Here is a 16,208-nt window from a genome sequence, read left to right on the forward strand (position 1 = left end):
ATATTTCAAATTTTATATTAAAAATACTCTAACAAAATTTCGTTTCCAAGTTTTCTATAAAGTATTACTTTAAAAGAAAACCTTCCTTTTTGCATTCTATTACTTCAATATTTAGCGTAATAAAAAAAGTACACTCTTTATACTAAATTATTTCAAAATAAAAACTTGTTAAATTTGATGTGAAATTAAAATTTATTCATTTTCTAAATTTTAATATAGTTTGTTAAAAATAATGAATATAATTTGGTAGCAAAATGTATCCAAAATTGAGAAATTGAGATAGGATAAATTATAATTTCAGGAGTCTGATGCTAAAAATTTCCTAATTAACTTTTGAAGAACGATATGAGTGCGCTGAAGAGAAGAGCAACAAAATAGCATAGAGAGATGAATAGTGCTTCTAAATATTTTATAAACTAAGTAATCGATACTCGTGAATATAAACGGATTTTCTTGAACTAGGTAGCGCAGCGAGGAAGATGCAGAGTCAGCAAACTGAGAAAGAAGAAGACGATGAAGGCCCACCACCGGGGTGGCAACCAATCTCCACTCATCCACCGCTATACCAACCGCAACCGCCGCCGCAGCTGCAACCCCAACCGCGACCGCCACGTCCATGTGGTCAGTTTATACTTTTCTTTACAAAACCCTCTACTACTTGCTTTATTTTCATTTTTTTTTCTGCAAATTTATCAGCTTTTAAATTGTTGACCCGTTTCAAATCAGCAACTGCACAACTAAGCAGATTACATGCCTTTGTCTTCCGAACTACTGAACTTTAAAACGCGCATTCATTTTATTTTGGGAATGTGCTTCATTTTTAATCAGGATAGTGAGCGACGAGTGTTGTTGAGTTAGGGTTTACTCTTTTACAATGTAATAGCTTCGAGATTCAAGTTAATTTGATTCTTAGTAGATGATTTTGAATGAGGATGCAGAAAGGGGTTTGAATGCAATATCGCAAATTTTGTTGCTTGAAGTCTGTGGAAGGGTTAAAGGAAGTGATTTTTGGTTGGTGAATTGTATTTGAGATACCCCTGAAAGAGTCATTGTCCTTTTTTTTTTTTTGATAATCAGTGCATGAATTTGGTTATTAACTTGATCACTCTGACTGGCAAGCTGTGTGAACAGGTTGGGGTCAGATGGTCTGCGGTTCTTGTCATCGCCTGCTTTCATATCCCCGAGGTGCCAAACATGTTAAATGTCCATGCTGTGAGACCGCCAACATTGTATTAGAAGGTTGTTCATCTTCCGCATTGGCATTGCTACCATTTCACCGGAGCATGCCTCGGTTCCAAGTCTTAATTTTGCATTTCATGTTCGATCATGCATTTGATTGATTATGATTACTTGTGGGTTAACAATTTAATTAAGTGTTTGTTCCACAAAATCTTATCACATGTGAATGAGATGAAAGCTTGTTTCATAAGTACATGATTCAGTAATCTTAGTAAGCTTCAGTGTGATGTGTACTTACAAGAGCATAAATGTCCTTACAAATTTGAGATAGGCTCTACACATTGCCTCCTATATTTGATCTCGTCTTCTCATTTCTGGTCTCACTTTCTCGTGTCTAGGAGGATCCGAGGCAAATAAGTCAGGGTGTGCTTGTAAAGATACTCTGATGTTCAAGTCAGCAGTTGCCTAAGTAGTAGTAAATAGTAAACATACAATAATAAATGAACAGTCTTTTACCTCATAAGCGGTGCCTAATTATACTATTCTAGTGGGCTTTTACCTAGATGAGCCTTAATTAGTTCGGTCCATTATTCTTAATTATATGATTTATCCTTCATGCTTATTAATTAGGAGTAACTCTACTTGGGGAAGGTCCTTGTTGTTTCAACATATGTAACAACTGAGACCACCTCAATTCTACTATGTACACTAGCCCTAGACTCAAGGTAGGGCAAAGAGTCTTTTTGAAAGAAAATATTGTTTTCTTTATTGTTCGAGGTCTATTCAAATGTATCGGTAACTAGCCCCCTAGTCTCAAGAAGATGTAACTTGTAAGTAACAAAGGGAATGTGACATGATGGATTGGATGCGACTGATAGGCGGGAAGCTTACATTGTGTGGGAAGTGTAGCCATTGGATGAAAAGGATCTAACAGGTATTATAAGCCTATGAGTGTAGAACTTCCTTTCATTTTCCAATGTAAATATTGAGTCCATTTTATCGTGGGGACCACTTTTAGTATTAGTGAGGTGAGAAGATTATGTGTCAGTGTTCATCATCATTTAGGTATGTCTTTCGCTTCCGTTTCCCGAGGGTCTTTGGATGGGGTGGTTTGAGAAGAGGATTGCCGAGAACCATGGTTTGTTTGTTGACACATGTGAGGGTCATCAACAGGTGTGTCGAGTAGCAACTAAAGTGGGAGTTCGTTGAGCAACACTATCAGATAATGTGCTGAGGACTCCCTTTCCTTGCGAGAGGGTTATGAATGGGTAGACCCAAAGGTTAAAGAACATTTCTCTAAGTATAGTTGGTTGTTGATTGTTTGGTCATTTATTGAAAGCATTCCTTTACTGTGCGACCTTGTTGAAGACGACATTATCACGATTGATTGTGAGTGCCATTGACAATGTGTCATGGTCAAGAGGGTTACCATTCAGATTTATTTTCTATGTTTTTGCATCTGATCACTGACATGTATGTTCACTTCCCTTTTGATGAATTTACTATTGTTAAGAAGTGAATCTTAAGTCAAACTCAACCTCACAAAATAAATTTTAAGGTGAGGTTTGCTTCCACTTATTACTATGAAATTTTCTTATCTCTAATCGATGTGGGACTTCCAACAACCCCTTATGCCGAGGTATATACATCTCGTACGTGAGACTAGGCATTAATAGGTAGTCCGATAGCAGTCTGATAACAGGTGGAATTATATGCCCAACAAACACAAATCTCGCTAGGATAGGCCTTAATTCATGGCTCTAATACCTTGTTAGAAAGTGGATTTTAAGCCTAACTCAACCCCACTAAACCAACTTTTAAGGTGAGGTTTGCACCCATATGCTATGAAATTCCCTTATCTCTAGTCGATATGGGACTTCTAACAACTATGGGTGTTTTAAGGATCCTAAATGTAGCTCCTTCGCAATTGCATCCAAATAGTTAGGCATCTCTTCAGGCTTTCCAAGTCATCTATCGAACATTGTGCTTGAAGACCTTGCCCCAAGTGTTCTTGCAATTTTACAGTACTCGGCTCGGTGACTTGGTAGGGTGGTTGTCATTGGTTAGCTAGCCATGGACATGTCTATTTGCTCCTTACACATGATCTTTCAAAAACATCAAAGGGGGGTTTATTCAAGTGGTTATTGAGCCATCGGAAAGGCTGTATTTCTTTAATGACGAAACACTCGTTGTTCCTTTTAATTGGACAAAGAGCCCTTTGAGATAAAATAATTGGCCTCGGTCCATGATGACTTTAGAGGATAATCGATTTCTTGGCTATTTTGACCAACTTCCTTGTAAGTTACCCACCCGGAAGATCCTAGGTGTTATTGTATTTGATAATCCTCGCATGACCTTTACGGCATGCTTTGTTTCCGATATATTACCTTTGATTGTTTTGCTCTTAACTAGGCTGAAAACTTGTGTTTGCAGGTATTACGGCTAAACTCGAGGGTGACTCAAATCAAGCAGACTTATTTCGTCAAATTCGGCTTCAAATTATTACTGGAGAAAAGGAGATGGTTGTTGAGAATCCTCCCACTAACGATCAGAAGGTCGAGGTCATGGAGGCCGTCCGTGATTTGCAACCTTCACCTGCTGAGGAGAAGAAACACAAGAGAAAAGAAAAGCCCTCTCAGCACAACTTCCCTTCCCAGTTCCCCAAGCGGAAGCGAACATCTTCAAGTGGGAATTCATCCGCGCTGATGTTGGCCAACCTTCGAATGAGGGATGGCTTGTCAATCTCATTGACGACATCAGAGCTAGAGGTTGTTGACAACTCGAACCGGGAGGCGCTTTTGGAATCTTTTTTGGAGTTTCAATCTCGTGCAATTGTTGTGGCACGCCACCTTGGTGCAGATTTGAAGAATAACCTGATGGTCGAGTTGGAATCAGCCAAATCAGACTTGGCTAATGCCCAAAAGCGTATTGATGAAATGTCTCATAAGGAATCTTTGTTAAACAAAGAATTGGACAAGTTGAAAAGGGAGAAGTTGAATCTTTTGACCAACTGTTCTTCATGGGAAACTTGGTGTCTTCAAGCCGAGAACGAGGAAGAAGAGGCCAAGGCTAAAATTACCCAGTTGAAACAAGACCTTTCAGATATGACTTCGGCTCGTGCAGATGATAGAAGGAAACTGGCGAGTGAACTTTTTCAACTAAAGAAATGCCTCTTGGCACAACACGAGGAAGGTTTTGCCAAGGCACTCCGGCAAGCGGCTTTGTTATTTAAGATTCCCCCTGATGATGATAGATTTGGTGTAGACCAAGATGTTTATCATGGCAAATTGGTTTCGATAAACGACATCCCCTACGGGTGTAAACACTGTTGATCTTGTTGACCTCGCTCAACTTGTTGCTGATCTCCTAACCTTTTGATGACATATTTGATAATCAAGACGTTTAATGTTTTAAGTTTGTACTTTGGGCCGATAGTGTCCCTTTAACTTTTTGCCTTTTGAACTCATTAGGGAATGTACATTTTTGCCTTTTGAACTCATTAGGGAATGTACATTTTATGCAATTAGCTTTCTTTAACTTAGTCTTTATCTGTTCTTTTTAGATTTTATTTTGCGTTGGTAGGGATCACATTGTGAAACTTCCTTAGCCAATTTGTTATTAGGAGGGATCTCATTTGCGAGGCTTCCTTTGCCGAGATAAACACAGTAGGAGCAATATAAATAGGACAATGAGTTTTTAATGGTGCCTTGTTAAAACCTCCTATGCCAAAACTCTCCTTAAGGAAAAAAGATCAAGGTAGGAGAAAAAGTGCACAAGTGACTTGACTATAAAAGAGAGTACAAAGATAATCTAAGCGTTTTAACTAAAACAAAACTTTAAGTGTGATGCATACCATGTCCTCAGTATGGGCTCTTCCAATAAGTGCTCTAGTGATATGCTCCTTTTGAGACCTCTTCAGAAATGCGAAAATGTCCTTTCCAGTTTGCCAAGAATTTTCCTTTATTTTACCTTACTCCACTTGCCATTTTTCAGAGAGGTCGTTCTTGTGAAACAATCTTGGCTATACTTTTGAGTTATATTGTCGAGCCATTCTTGTCTTGCAAGCTTCTTCTCAAATTTGTGCCTTGCTGCGCAGTTTGTTGGTGAGGTTAAGTTGGTTAACATACACTCCTTATTTATTTGTATGTCATACATCTGTCAGCAGAGGTATGATTCTCCTACTTCAATTGGGATTGTGACATCTACTCCTTATGTTAAGCTATATGATGTCTCCTATGTGGTCGTTTGGTGGCTTCGACTCGTTTATTGAGTTTAGAGAGTATAATCTTGTTGGCTACTTCGGCTTGATCACTTGTTTGGGGATGTTCAACTGAATTAGTGATATGTCGGATGTGGAGTTAGTTGTAGAAGTCGGCCAAGCCTTTATCTATTAATTGTCTTTCATTATCAGTGACTATGATGTGTAGGGGCTTGCTTGGTATGGGCTAGGGATGGCAATGAGTCAAGTCGAATACAGATAGTGTTTACCCACTACCCGTTCGTTTACCTGTCGAGTATCTGTTTGAAAAATACTTACGGATTTTTGTAAAATCCCGGATACCCGTGAATACTTGCGAATACTTAAAAAATTATATATTTTATATATTTTATAAATTTTATAAATAAAATATATAAAATATAATATAAATTAAATTAAATATAGATTATATTTTAATTTTAATTTTAATTAAATTTAACCTGATAAAATATAAATTAAATTTTAATTTTAATTAAATTTAACTTAATAAAATATAAGTTAAATTTTAATTTTAATCAAGTTTAACTTAATAAAATATAAATTAATTTTTTTATTTTTTGCAAGCAACTAATACTTGCAAATATGGGTAATATGATACTTGCACCCAACCCGTTTATGCACGAGTATTAAAATACCTGCTACCCGCAGGTACTAACTATCCACCGCAAATTTTATCTGCAAATACCCGTGAACACAGTATTTTTGCCATCCCTAGCATGGGCTTATGTAAAGACAAATATTTTAGCATATTTCTTCATTAGTTGTGTAATAGGTTTTGTATTTTCGGCCTGCTTAGGCATGAAACGGGATAGGGATGTCAATCACCCTTCTAATTGTTGTACCTCTTTCAAATTCTTGGGACTGCGCATTGATAAGTGCTTGTCATTTGTCAGGATTTGTTTCAATTCCCTAATGTGTGAGTATGTGAAGAGACTCTTCTCGGGGTTGATTCTCATGTTATATATTCACTTAGGTCTTTTGCATGCTCTACTGACATGAATCAGACTTTACTACCATATCGTCAACGTATACTTCCATGTTTCAGCCAATAAGCCCTTTGAAAATCTTATGCATGAGGTGCTAGTGCTTGTAGGTTGCTCTTATGTTTTTGAAGCTGAATGGCATGACCTTGTAGTAGTAGTTGGACTGTGGTTATAAATGTTGTTTTTCGTTGTCCTATGGGTGAATTCGTATTTGGTTGTATCTCGAGAAGGTATCAAGGAAGCTCAAGATTTTGTGCCCTGCTGCTCCATCTACAAGCTTATCAATACTCAGTAGGTGTACGCATCTTTGGGAAAAGCTTTGTTTAAGACTGTAATCTGTGCATATTTGCCATTTACCATTTTCCTTTTTTGGAAGGACAATGCTGGCTAGCCAGGTGCTATACCGTGCTTCCTGAATGAAGTCGTCAAGAGCTTATTCACCTCTACTTATGCTGTTGCACCCTTCTCTCTCCCCATCTTTCGCTTCTTTTAGGATACCGACCTTGCTTCTATACAAATTGATAGTTCGTTGGCTGCAGTCCACGCAAACAGGTCAACATTCTCAGCTAGGACGTCGATAATAACTTGTTCATCCTCCTCCTTTAACGATGCTCCTATTCTTGTGTTATGTTCGACTTGTTCTAACTGTAGGGTATCATATCTTCTAACGGTTCGACCCAGGTATCGTCATCCATCCTAGGGTCTAGGTTTGTCATCCTTGCTGCCTTTGCTTTTTCCCCTTTGTGAGATGTGTTAGGTGACTATTGGTGTTATTTTCAAACTTGCTACATAACATTATCTAACATTTTTTTGGTTAACATGTACTGTGATGACATCCCTTGTCATTGATGGAAACTTCTTTGCTAGATGGGGTGTGGAAACGATGGCACAAAGAGCATTTAAGGATGGCCTTCCTAGCATGATGTTGTAGGATGTATTGCCATTGACAATAAGATATTGGATCTTTATTTGTTCTACTTCTCCTTCCCTCCCCCGAATTTTGTGTGGAGGTCAATATATCCCATTGTGTCAACCCATTCTCGTGAAAATCTGATTATTTGATTGTTATAGGGTTGAATGTCGACTTCACACAATCTTAGCTTTCCAAATCTTTCAATATAAGATGTCCATTGAACTTCTCTTCTTGTATTTGATCTCGTCTTCTCATCTTCTCGTATCTAGTCTCACTTTCTTGTGTTTGGGATGATCGAGGGTAGAGAAGCCGGGGTGTGTCAGACTAGCAGTAAATATAGTAATAAATGAACAAACTTTTACCTTCCTTCTTCTCAAGCTCTTACTCTTACTAGAAAGTAAGTAATTCCTATTTATACTATTCTAGTGGGTTTTAACCTGGATGAGCTTAGATTAGTTAGGTCCTTTCTTAAGTATCTAATTAGTCCTTCATGTTGATGAATTAGGGGTAACTCTACTTAGGGAAGGTCCTAGATTGTTTTGGCATATGTAATCGAGACCACCTCGGTTCTACTATGTACATGATGTTTACTGAAATAAGTTAAATAGCTTATAGGAGAGTAATAAATAATTTCACAATCTTAACCAAATACCTTCAATTTTATAACTCCGCTTATATGATAAGATAAACCCAAATAAGTTTGGGAGAAGCTCATTTTAACACACTTCCATTAGCAATTTTGTGCTTGATCCAACACCCATTATATGTAGTGTTGTGCTCTATGCTTGTTAACTAATGTTTTGTATTTGTTAAAATTTAATATATATTTCTTCCAAAAAAAAATGATGGTCTTTATAGAAGAGTTGCCGGCCCAACACCAATGACGATCACATTGGGATTTGATGATGGTATCATGATCTGAGCTTTCAACTAGGTTTTTTGTATGGTTGTATTGTACTATTGTAAATCTTCATGAATGACAGTATGTACTGAAGTGAAATCCTCCATATGTTGGTGTTTTCAGATCTCAAATTCTTTTCATGATTTGGTCCAGTCCCCTCATGATCCTTTTGTATTGTCTCTCTTTTACATAAATTTCTTTGATGTGCTGCAAATGATAGGTGGGACTAGAGATTTAAGTTGGCACCTCTAGTCTCACAGTGATGCTAGGCATATGAAGCTTTTATTTTAAAAAAAAAATCCTTCACATGTTGATGTTTTCAGTTCTCACTTATCAAACTGTATTATATTTTCTTGAAGTTGCCTTACTTCCTTGTCAATTATGATTTATGGCTTTCTCGTTTATTTTTTGTGGTAAGATATTTAAATCAATATCCCAATCCTTACAGCTGATTGTGTTGGACAAGTTGAGTGTGGCAGTTGTGCAGTATTGCTAATGTACCCATTTGGTGCTTCACAAGTTAGATGTTCCTCATGCCAGTTTGTGACAGAAATTGGGGTATGATAACTATTATATATTTAGTACTTTATCTGAAAAATATAGTCTTTTGACACGGGGTTTGGTTTACTAGACATATCATCATGAATTACTATGGAGTAATTGAAAGTTCTGTACAAGGAAAATTCCCTTTAGCTTTTTTGAACATTTTGAATGAAATTTAGATTATACAAAGACTATAGTATCTACATGTTGTGGTTGACATAATGGATGTGTATAAATTTTATTTGAATTGTTTGTTGGTGATTGATATGTTTAGAAAACTGGAGGGCATGCTTCTAATGACTGAAAAACTTAGTGTTTTCTCTGTCAATGTTGTGGGATTTAATCTAAATAGAACTACTCGTTTGAAACCTTCGGGTCGTAGTTAGTGGATAATAATACAATAGCATGTGGGAGTTAAGTATCATCCTAATATACACTTGTATGCATACTAATAATAGGACAGTATTGTGGTATCTTATCTTATATTTGAAGTGGAATAGAGTGGCAGGAATTTACTGTTTCTTGCTTTACTTTCATTGTATAGTCTTCTATAAATTATACATTGTCAATTGCACCTCTTAATGACAGTTTAATACAATTCTTACTTGGTGCGAACTAAAATAGGAACTCTAAATATATACTATTTCTAGGCTGATTCTTGCAACCCATATAAAAAGAAACAACAACAGTAATTATTAGGCTGCTCAAGAATGCACCACTTTACTTCAAAGATTTGGTGGCGGGACATGGAACAAAATTGGTAAAAATATTTGCAAGCTGAAGTCACAAGTTGACATGAGGAAGAGAGATTACATGATTTTCAAGAGCTTCATGAATAGACTGACAATCCACCTCCTGCACACATCAAAAATCAAACTAGTGGCAAGTTATTGCACTGATGTTGTCAACATGGAGAGGTGTGACATTGCTTTGAGGAATTCCAAGTTCAGCCAACAAACCTATATCCAAATAAGCTCAATATTGTACGCAGGTGGATGACTTGGATACATGGACTTTCTTTTCACTCTTCCAAGAAATCAAAGTAGGACCAAGAAACATGCACCAACTAGATATAGACATCCAATATCTAGATAACTATTAGCTATAACTTTTGGATTTAGTGATAAACACTCAATACAACGCAGCCAAATTAAAGTGATAAGGACTGCACACAAGTAATTAAGACTACTCATCACTCACCAATTGGCAATACTTAAAAGGATCACCCTCATTATGATATTTGACATTAACCTCGTGGAGTATCCACTAAGGCAATAGATTGAAGGGCAACCATAGAAATTAAATTTGTATTGGTGTTGATGAAAGGATACCCTTGGAGTGATAGGGGACCTTAAGACCTAAGAAGTAATCAATATCCTTCATTTTGAAGGCAAGCTTGAAGTGGTTGTTTGAGTCTTGGCATGGATTTGGTTGGATCTCATAATGACAATGTCATCAACATAGATAAGAAGAAAAAATGTCAACAATTGTGTGATGAATAAATAAAGAGGTGTCATACTGGGTAAAAGAATTTGAGTAAAACAATTTCTCAAACTGTGCCCTAAGAGCTTTTCTCAGGCCATATATGGAGAAATTTAATTTATACACTATGGCATAGGAGAATAACTAACCTGAAGGAGTCACATGGATTTCTTCTATTGGGTCATCATCAACAGCAACATGGTGAGCGTTGAAGCAATTGAGAAAGCCATTTGAATGCAACTTCACAGAGTTCACCCATTTTCAGCCAATGAGTTGGATAGTATGCAAACTTGAAGTGCTTGCAACCCCTTTTGCATTGCTTGTGCCTGTCATAAGTCTTTAGTTGTCTCTGAATAACATGTGAGAATAGATGTCTGATAGAAAGAGAATTAGTTTCAGACTCATACCACTTCGATGGATGAGATGTGTGGTTGGACTTGCATGGTGCTGTTGGTGATCAAGCTATGGTAGTGCAACTGAATGTTAAGACGTTGCTAAACCGAGAACACCGAGATTGTGTACTGCTGGTGCATATCTGAATGAAGAACAACCCATTGCTTGTTTTACAAGAGCATCATGGGCTACTAGAAGGAAACTTTGATACCAAATTAATATTTCTGACTTTTTTGTTGTATCTTCTTCTATAATAATATATTCTCAATTACATCTCATATGTCAATTTAATCTAATGCCTAATTTTTAAAGACTAAAATAACAGCATTGGCCTTAATTTGCCTTCCAAATCTGACCCTTTTCAATTTAAGTTGATTTTTTCAAAAATGAAATTCTTATACATATTATTTTCAATTGATTGCAACATTTTGAATCTGACCTTTATCACAGTTTAATTTATGTTGATTGTTTTCAATTATGAACTTATTTCATTTCATTATTTTAATATGTTTTTGACTGACACTTTGTTTGATTTTTTAATATGTACCATTTATATTGTATTGCTGCAGCATATTCTTCCTATTAGAGAGAGTATGTTTATGAGTTGAATGAAAATTATGCAATAGATGGTGTATGCATCAGAATTATTCGGGTCTACTCTTATTTGTGTGGTGAATGACAAATTTGTCCGTGACCACATGTACTCTGAATAATGACATAATAAAAACTTTCTATCCATACTTAATTAGATATCAGATAAAGAAGTGAAATTTGAACTAACATGAAGTTTGTCTTAGGAAACTAGGATTAGGAAAGTGTTAAGTGAATATCAGATAAAGATTAGGAAAGTGTTAAGTGTGATATAATAAGCATATCTCATTGACATTGACTCACTAAACTGTGATGATTAGTTTATCTTATCTCTTTCTGGTATCCAAGTTAACGAAGACTAGAATGTTTTGCTTTTGTAAGGGATTTATTTTCATTAGTTTATCTTATCCTCTTTTGATTTTCAATTTTGAGTCTACCTTGCTAATGCTATAGAATTTCCTCATGGATTTTGTGCAGGCACACAACGAGCGGCCTCCATGGTCTGTACAACAAAGGAAACCAGTCCCTGCAAAATCTGGTTGCTAGTGGATCTATCATGCTTGTATGTCAAACAAAATAGTTATGAAAATTTATGGATCAATCTCAAAATTGCTTTCTTACAAAGAGGCACATCCATATGATTATAAAATTTTGGAAGCAATTTTAACTTAATTTAGTTTTATTTGAGATTCTTCTATTCATCTTCTTGGTCCCTCTATTTATCCTTGTTATATGCACTTGACTATCTACAATATATATGGGATGAATATTAGAGTTTAATAATATCTTTAACTTGTTTTTTTCTTCATGATTAACTTAGATTGAAAGTTTTATTTATATTCATCATATATATAAAATTTTATATTAATGTAAAATTACTTAATGTCTTGGCTATATATATTAAAATATGAGTAGTTTGTTATTGTTCTTCAATTTAAAATTTAATGTAAATAATTGTGATTATAAAGGTGGCAAAGTTAATGTTAAATCTTCTACAGCAATGAATTCGACAAGTTCATTGGATTTTTTTAAAGTATATGAAGTTTAAATATTTTACATGTTCATTCATAATCCAAGAAAAACATTTTAGTAAGATTAATAAATTTATTATCTCTTAAAATTTTAGATGAAATAAATGTCAAATCCTTACATTAGTTTGATTCAGATCAATTTATGTAATCTCTGTAATAATTAATCCCCAGTTTTGATTCTAAGAAGTAGAATTAATTTTAGCCGCATTTCCATGTTCTTTGTCATTTGTCATGATACATGACAGCCTCTGTTTCAGCAGTTATTCTCTCTTCAATATGCTGGGAAAAAATCACATAAAAGGAACAAGATTATAAAAGAAAGTGTTTTGTATTTTTCATGTAAACTCACATATTCACACCTATGCACGCATCTTGTACAGAAAAACAACTGCTACACTTACAAAAACATAATCACCTTATATTTCTCCAACTAACTTATTACAGGGTTAACTACAACAATTATTTGAATTATCTATGAACTAGTGCTACGAGGGTGGAGAATAAACGATTTGCTGGTATCTTTTTAACGCTATAGTTATGCAATACATTTAATTTGTGTAGAATTTAAATTAAAAATTTAACAATGTTAATTTTTTTTTCTCGTACTTGTCCAAACACGTCAATTAAAGATTTTTATAGACGATATAGGATTTGGAAAGATTAAGACTGTTAAACCAACCTTAATCTAGACTAGTTTATTTTAATGGCTCATATTTAATTCGTCTACGCAAAGGTAAGATGCATTGAAAAACAAATGGTTTTATATATAGCCCACACTGAGAGGAATTTAGTCAGAATTAGAACCAATGTTTGCAAGAAAAGAGGGAGAAACATCTGCAAGAACAAGGAAAAATATATCATAATATAAGCAGAGATATTGTCCTGAATTTGTGTTGCAAGAACTATATTTTTAACACCTGGTTTGGTTGTAATAAGAGATTAAAGTGAAACTGTGTAAAGAGAGTTGATCTTGAGTTTATCTATGATCACATTTTCCGGTGAAATTAATAGAATCAGTGATTGTGACGCATCAGACGATCTAAGCATTGCAGTCTCAGTCATCAGGTGGGAAATCGTCGTCCGAGGTACTTTCCAAGAACGAACCAAGTGTTTTCCTAAGAATGCTGAAAGTTTTATCGTCCTGTGTGGGTGACAAAAGACAATCAATCGGTTATGTTCATGCGGGGGTGAACATATGAATCAAAGAGAGACGGACAGAATGCAACAGAAAAAACTATATCCCACTGTTTAATTTACCTGTTTCTTCTTTTTCAATGACTCTTCCAGTTGGGAAATTTTATCATTGCAGGCTTTTTCTTGTTCAGATATCATAATTCTTTCCTTCTTCCCTGAAGCATTTGTAAAGTTTTAGAGAAAATAAAATTATTGAATTCAGGTTGTTATTTTCTAAATTCATAAAGGCAGATTAAATGATAAAGCTTACTCAGTTGTTCATATCGCACAAATAGTTTTTCCTTTTCCTCTTCAAATTTGGAGATAATATCTATCAATGGACAGAACAGTAGTTAGCGTCTAACCAGCAAAACGATGATCTCATTCTACCAGATGAATTAACACTATTATATATTCAAAGTAACACTTCATTTCACAGCAATTATCACTACTATCTATTTTAGAAATTGTCAAAGAATCACAATAAGATAACACAAGCAGTTTCATTTACTAAAAAAAGGGGATATTACGTTTGAAGCTAATTAGTCCACGACAGTCTTAGAGGGAGTACCTTTCAGTGCCTGCAGAGAAGTGGCTTTCTCTTTGCAAAAATTCTCGTGAAGTGCTTGAAACTTAGTAGTTTCACTCTTCAAGGAACTTTCGTACTGCATGCTTGTAATAACAACAATGATCAAACCAGTTTTGGGTAACACACAATCCCCTTGCAATTTATGACTCTATTATCACTATTCAATATCATGCAGAAACCATAATCGTTTACAAACCTCTTTGGAATTCTTTGAAAGTGCTTTAGTAATGCTTTGCCTGACATTGGAACGAGAATATACTATTTAATACAGTGAATAAGCGGCAAAAAGTATTAGAAAAATCAAAACAATACGCAATTCAGATTTCAAGTTTACCTGTCCTTCTCAATTTTTGACCTCAATCCCTCGATCATAGACTTAACCTCAAAACCCACACTATCACAAACAAAAAGCAACATTCACTAAAACACTGATTATGCAAACAACAAATAAGAAAATACAATGGCGGTTGCATCAAATTTGTAGCTCTTTTCATTCGAATTCAATGTTAGGATCGATATTTTTGGCAAATTTACAAGTCCGCGTCAAGCATGCATGTTTCTGGATCACATGAAAGAAGCACGCGGATCCGAATCGAAGCCGCTAAAACCTTCTACGCATTATTCGAATCTTTCCGGGCACAATCCTCGAAATTCAAACTACGGTAACAGAAACGTTTCAGGTAGGATCGAAACGTACCTGGAAATTGTCTCTTCGTTCTTCTTCTGACCATCCTTCTGAGCCTTGTCTCTGATCAGGTGCAGCGCGGACACGATTCCTTTGATGTCACTGCAGAATTGCACAATTGGCTAAACTTTTAGCTGGATTCCGAAAAAATAAATAAATGAAAAGACAAAAACAGCGAAGACGAACTCTGAGAGATCGAAATCCAAATCGAGATCGAAATTATCTTTTGTTGAACGGTTGTTCTTATCGGTTTTCGTGAGTTCGGATTCGGACCCTCGCTTCCTTGACCCGGATTTGGTTGCAGACATTGCAAACGCTTTGTAGCTCAGTGAGAGAGACCCCCTGTGAGTTATGAGAGAAACTAAGCGATGTAAGTTTTCCCGCGTTTGCGCGCGCTCAAATCGTTATTTTCACTAATTTCAAAACTTTCACTTCAGCATTCTTTGTAATTCTTCCACACCTAAACTATTTATTTGGTTGATTTTTTTAATGATTATTTAGAAATTACATATAAAATCATCTAAAATTGATTAATGTCAAAATCTATGGATTATTAGTATATGAAATTAAATCTAATTTGAATGTTTGAAACTATTTACAAAATAAAAAAATAATAACCTTCTAAATTTATATATATATATCTATATATATATATATATATATATATATGCAAAAATTTGAGTTGAGAAGTTATAAGCTACTCATTGAATTCGAATTTTTTATTATTTTTATTCTTAATAGATTAAGCAAGATATGTCAAAGAAAGTTGATATATTTAAAAATTCATTCTGTTCCAAAAAATGGATTAAAAAAGTAAAGTAAAATGTTTTCCGTCGTTATAATATTTTTTTTTATTATTAATAAAGAGTGCAATTGATAATGTAATTATTATTATTATATAAGGTCTGAGAATAATTATAAACTCTTTATATGCTTCCATTCTTATTGACAAAAATAATTAGTTTATTTTATTTTACTTGTTTTATTGCACTAGCCCTTTCTTTCTAATATAACAAAAGCAAATTCAGGTATTCTTGTTATGTGAAGTTCGATATACGCATGTACATAATGCAACTACTACAAAATTGACATAGTAAAGAAAAATTTAAAACTTATAAATATATATACACACAAAAAAATATATAACTATTTTTTTATGAATAAAAAAGACATAAGGTTAAATATAAATAATATGAAAAATAAATAGGTTGTCCTTGTAGGACGAAATGATCATACAATTTGGGGTGGTCCAAGATTTCGCAAAATAGAGACAATTAGTTATAAGTTGACTATATCTTTGGTCTTGAGAGACGAAATGGCCAAATAGCCAAATATTACATAGATATATGGTTTAACTTAAAACATTGATAATGTAACATTGCATCTTATTGAAAACTATTATATATAGTAAACTTATTGACTTTTGTAATAATATTTTAATTTGTATTTAATAATTTTTTGAAATCTTTGGAGAGTAAAATGATTAC

The 16,208-nt window shown here is 34.7% G+C and overlaps 2 protein-coding genes across 3 annotated transcripts; one reads left to right on the plus strand and one right to left on the minus strand.

Annotated features, from left to right (window-relative positions):
- Positions 1-313: 313 nt before the first annotated feature.
- Positions 314-4,702, plus strand: LOC114178687. Of its 2 annotated transcripts, XM_028064737.1 has the most exons (3): positions 314-621; positions 1,132-1,239; positions 3,613-4,702. In XM_028064737.1, exons 1-3 carry the CDS (start codon positions 480-482, stop codon positions 4,509-4,511), a joined length of 1,149 nt encoding a protein of 382 aa, XP_027920538.1. In that variant the 5' UTR covers positions 314-479; the 3' UTR covers positions 4,512-4,702. The 2 variants fall into 2 exon arrangements, with proteins under 2 accessions (XP_027920538.1, XP_027920539.1); XM_028064738.1 differs by lacking the exon at positions 1,132-1,239.
- An 8,400-nt stretch (positions 4,703-13,102) lies between these two features.
- On the minus strand, positions 13,103-15,094 carry LOC114179497 (DNA ligase 1). Its single transcript, XM_028065854.1, has 8 exons — positions 14,908-15,094; positions 14,734-14,823; positions 14,371-14,430; positions 14,233-14,272; positions 14,019-14,112; positions 13,719-13,778; positions 13,532-13,623; positions 13,103-13,415 (listed from the first exon to the last, which is right to left on the minus strand). Exons 1-8 carry the CDS (start codon positions 15,027-15,029, stop codon positions 13,329-13,331), a joined length of 645 nt encoding a protein of 214 aa, XP_027921655.1. The 5' UTR covers positions 15,030-15,094; the 3' UTR covers positions 13,103-13,328.
- Positions 15,095-16,208: the final 1,114 nt, after the last annotated feature.

Source organism: Vigna unguiculata, chromosome 3 (genome assembly GCF_004118075.2).
Source record: "Vigna unguiculata cultivar IT97K-499-35 chromosome 3, ASM411807v1, whole genome shotgun sequence".
Classification (NCBI taxonomy): Eukaryota; Viridiplantae; Streptophyta; class Magnoliopsida; order Fabales; family Fabaceae; genus Vigna; species Vigna unguiculata.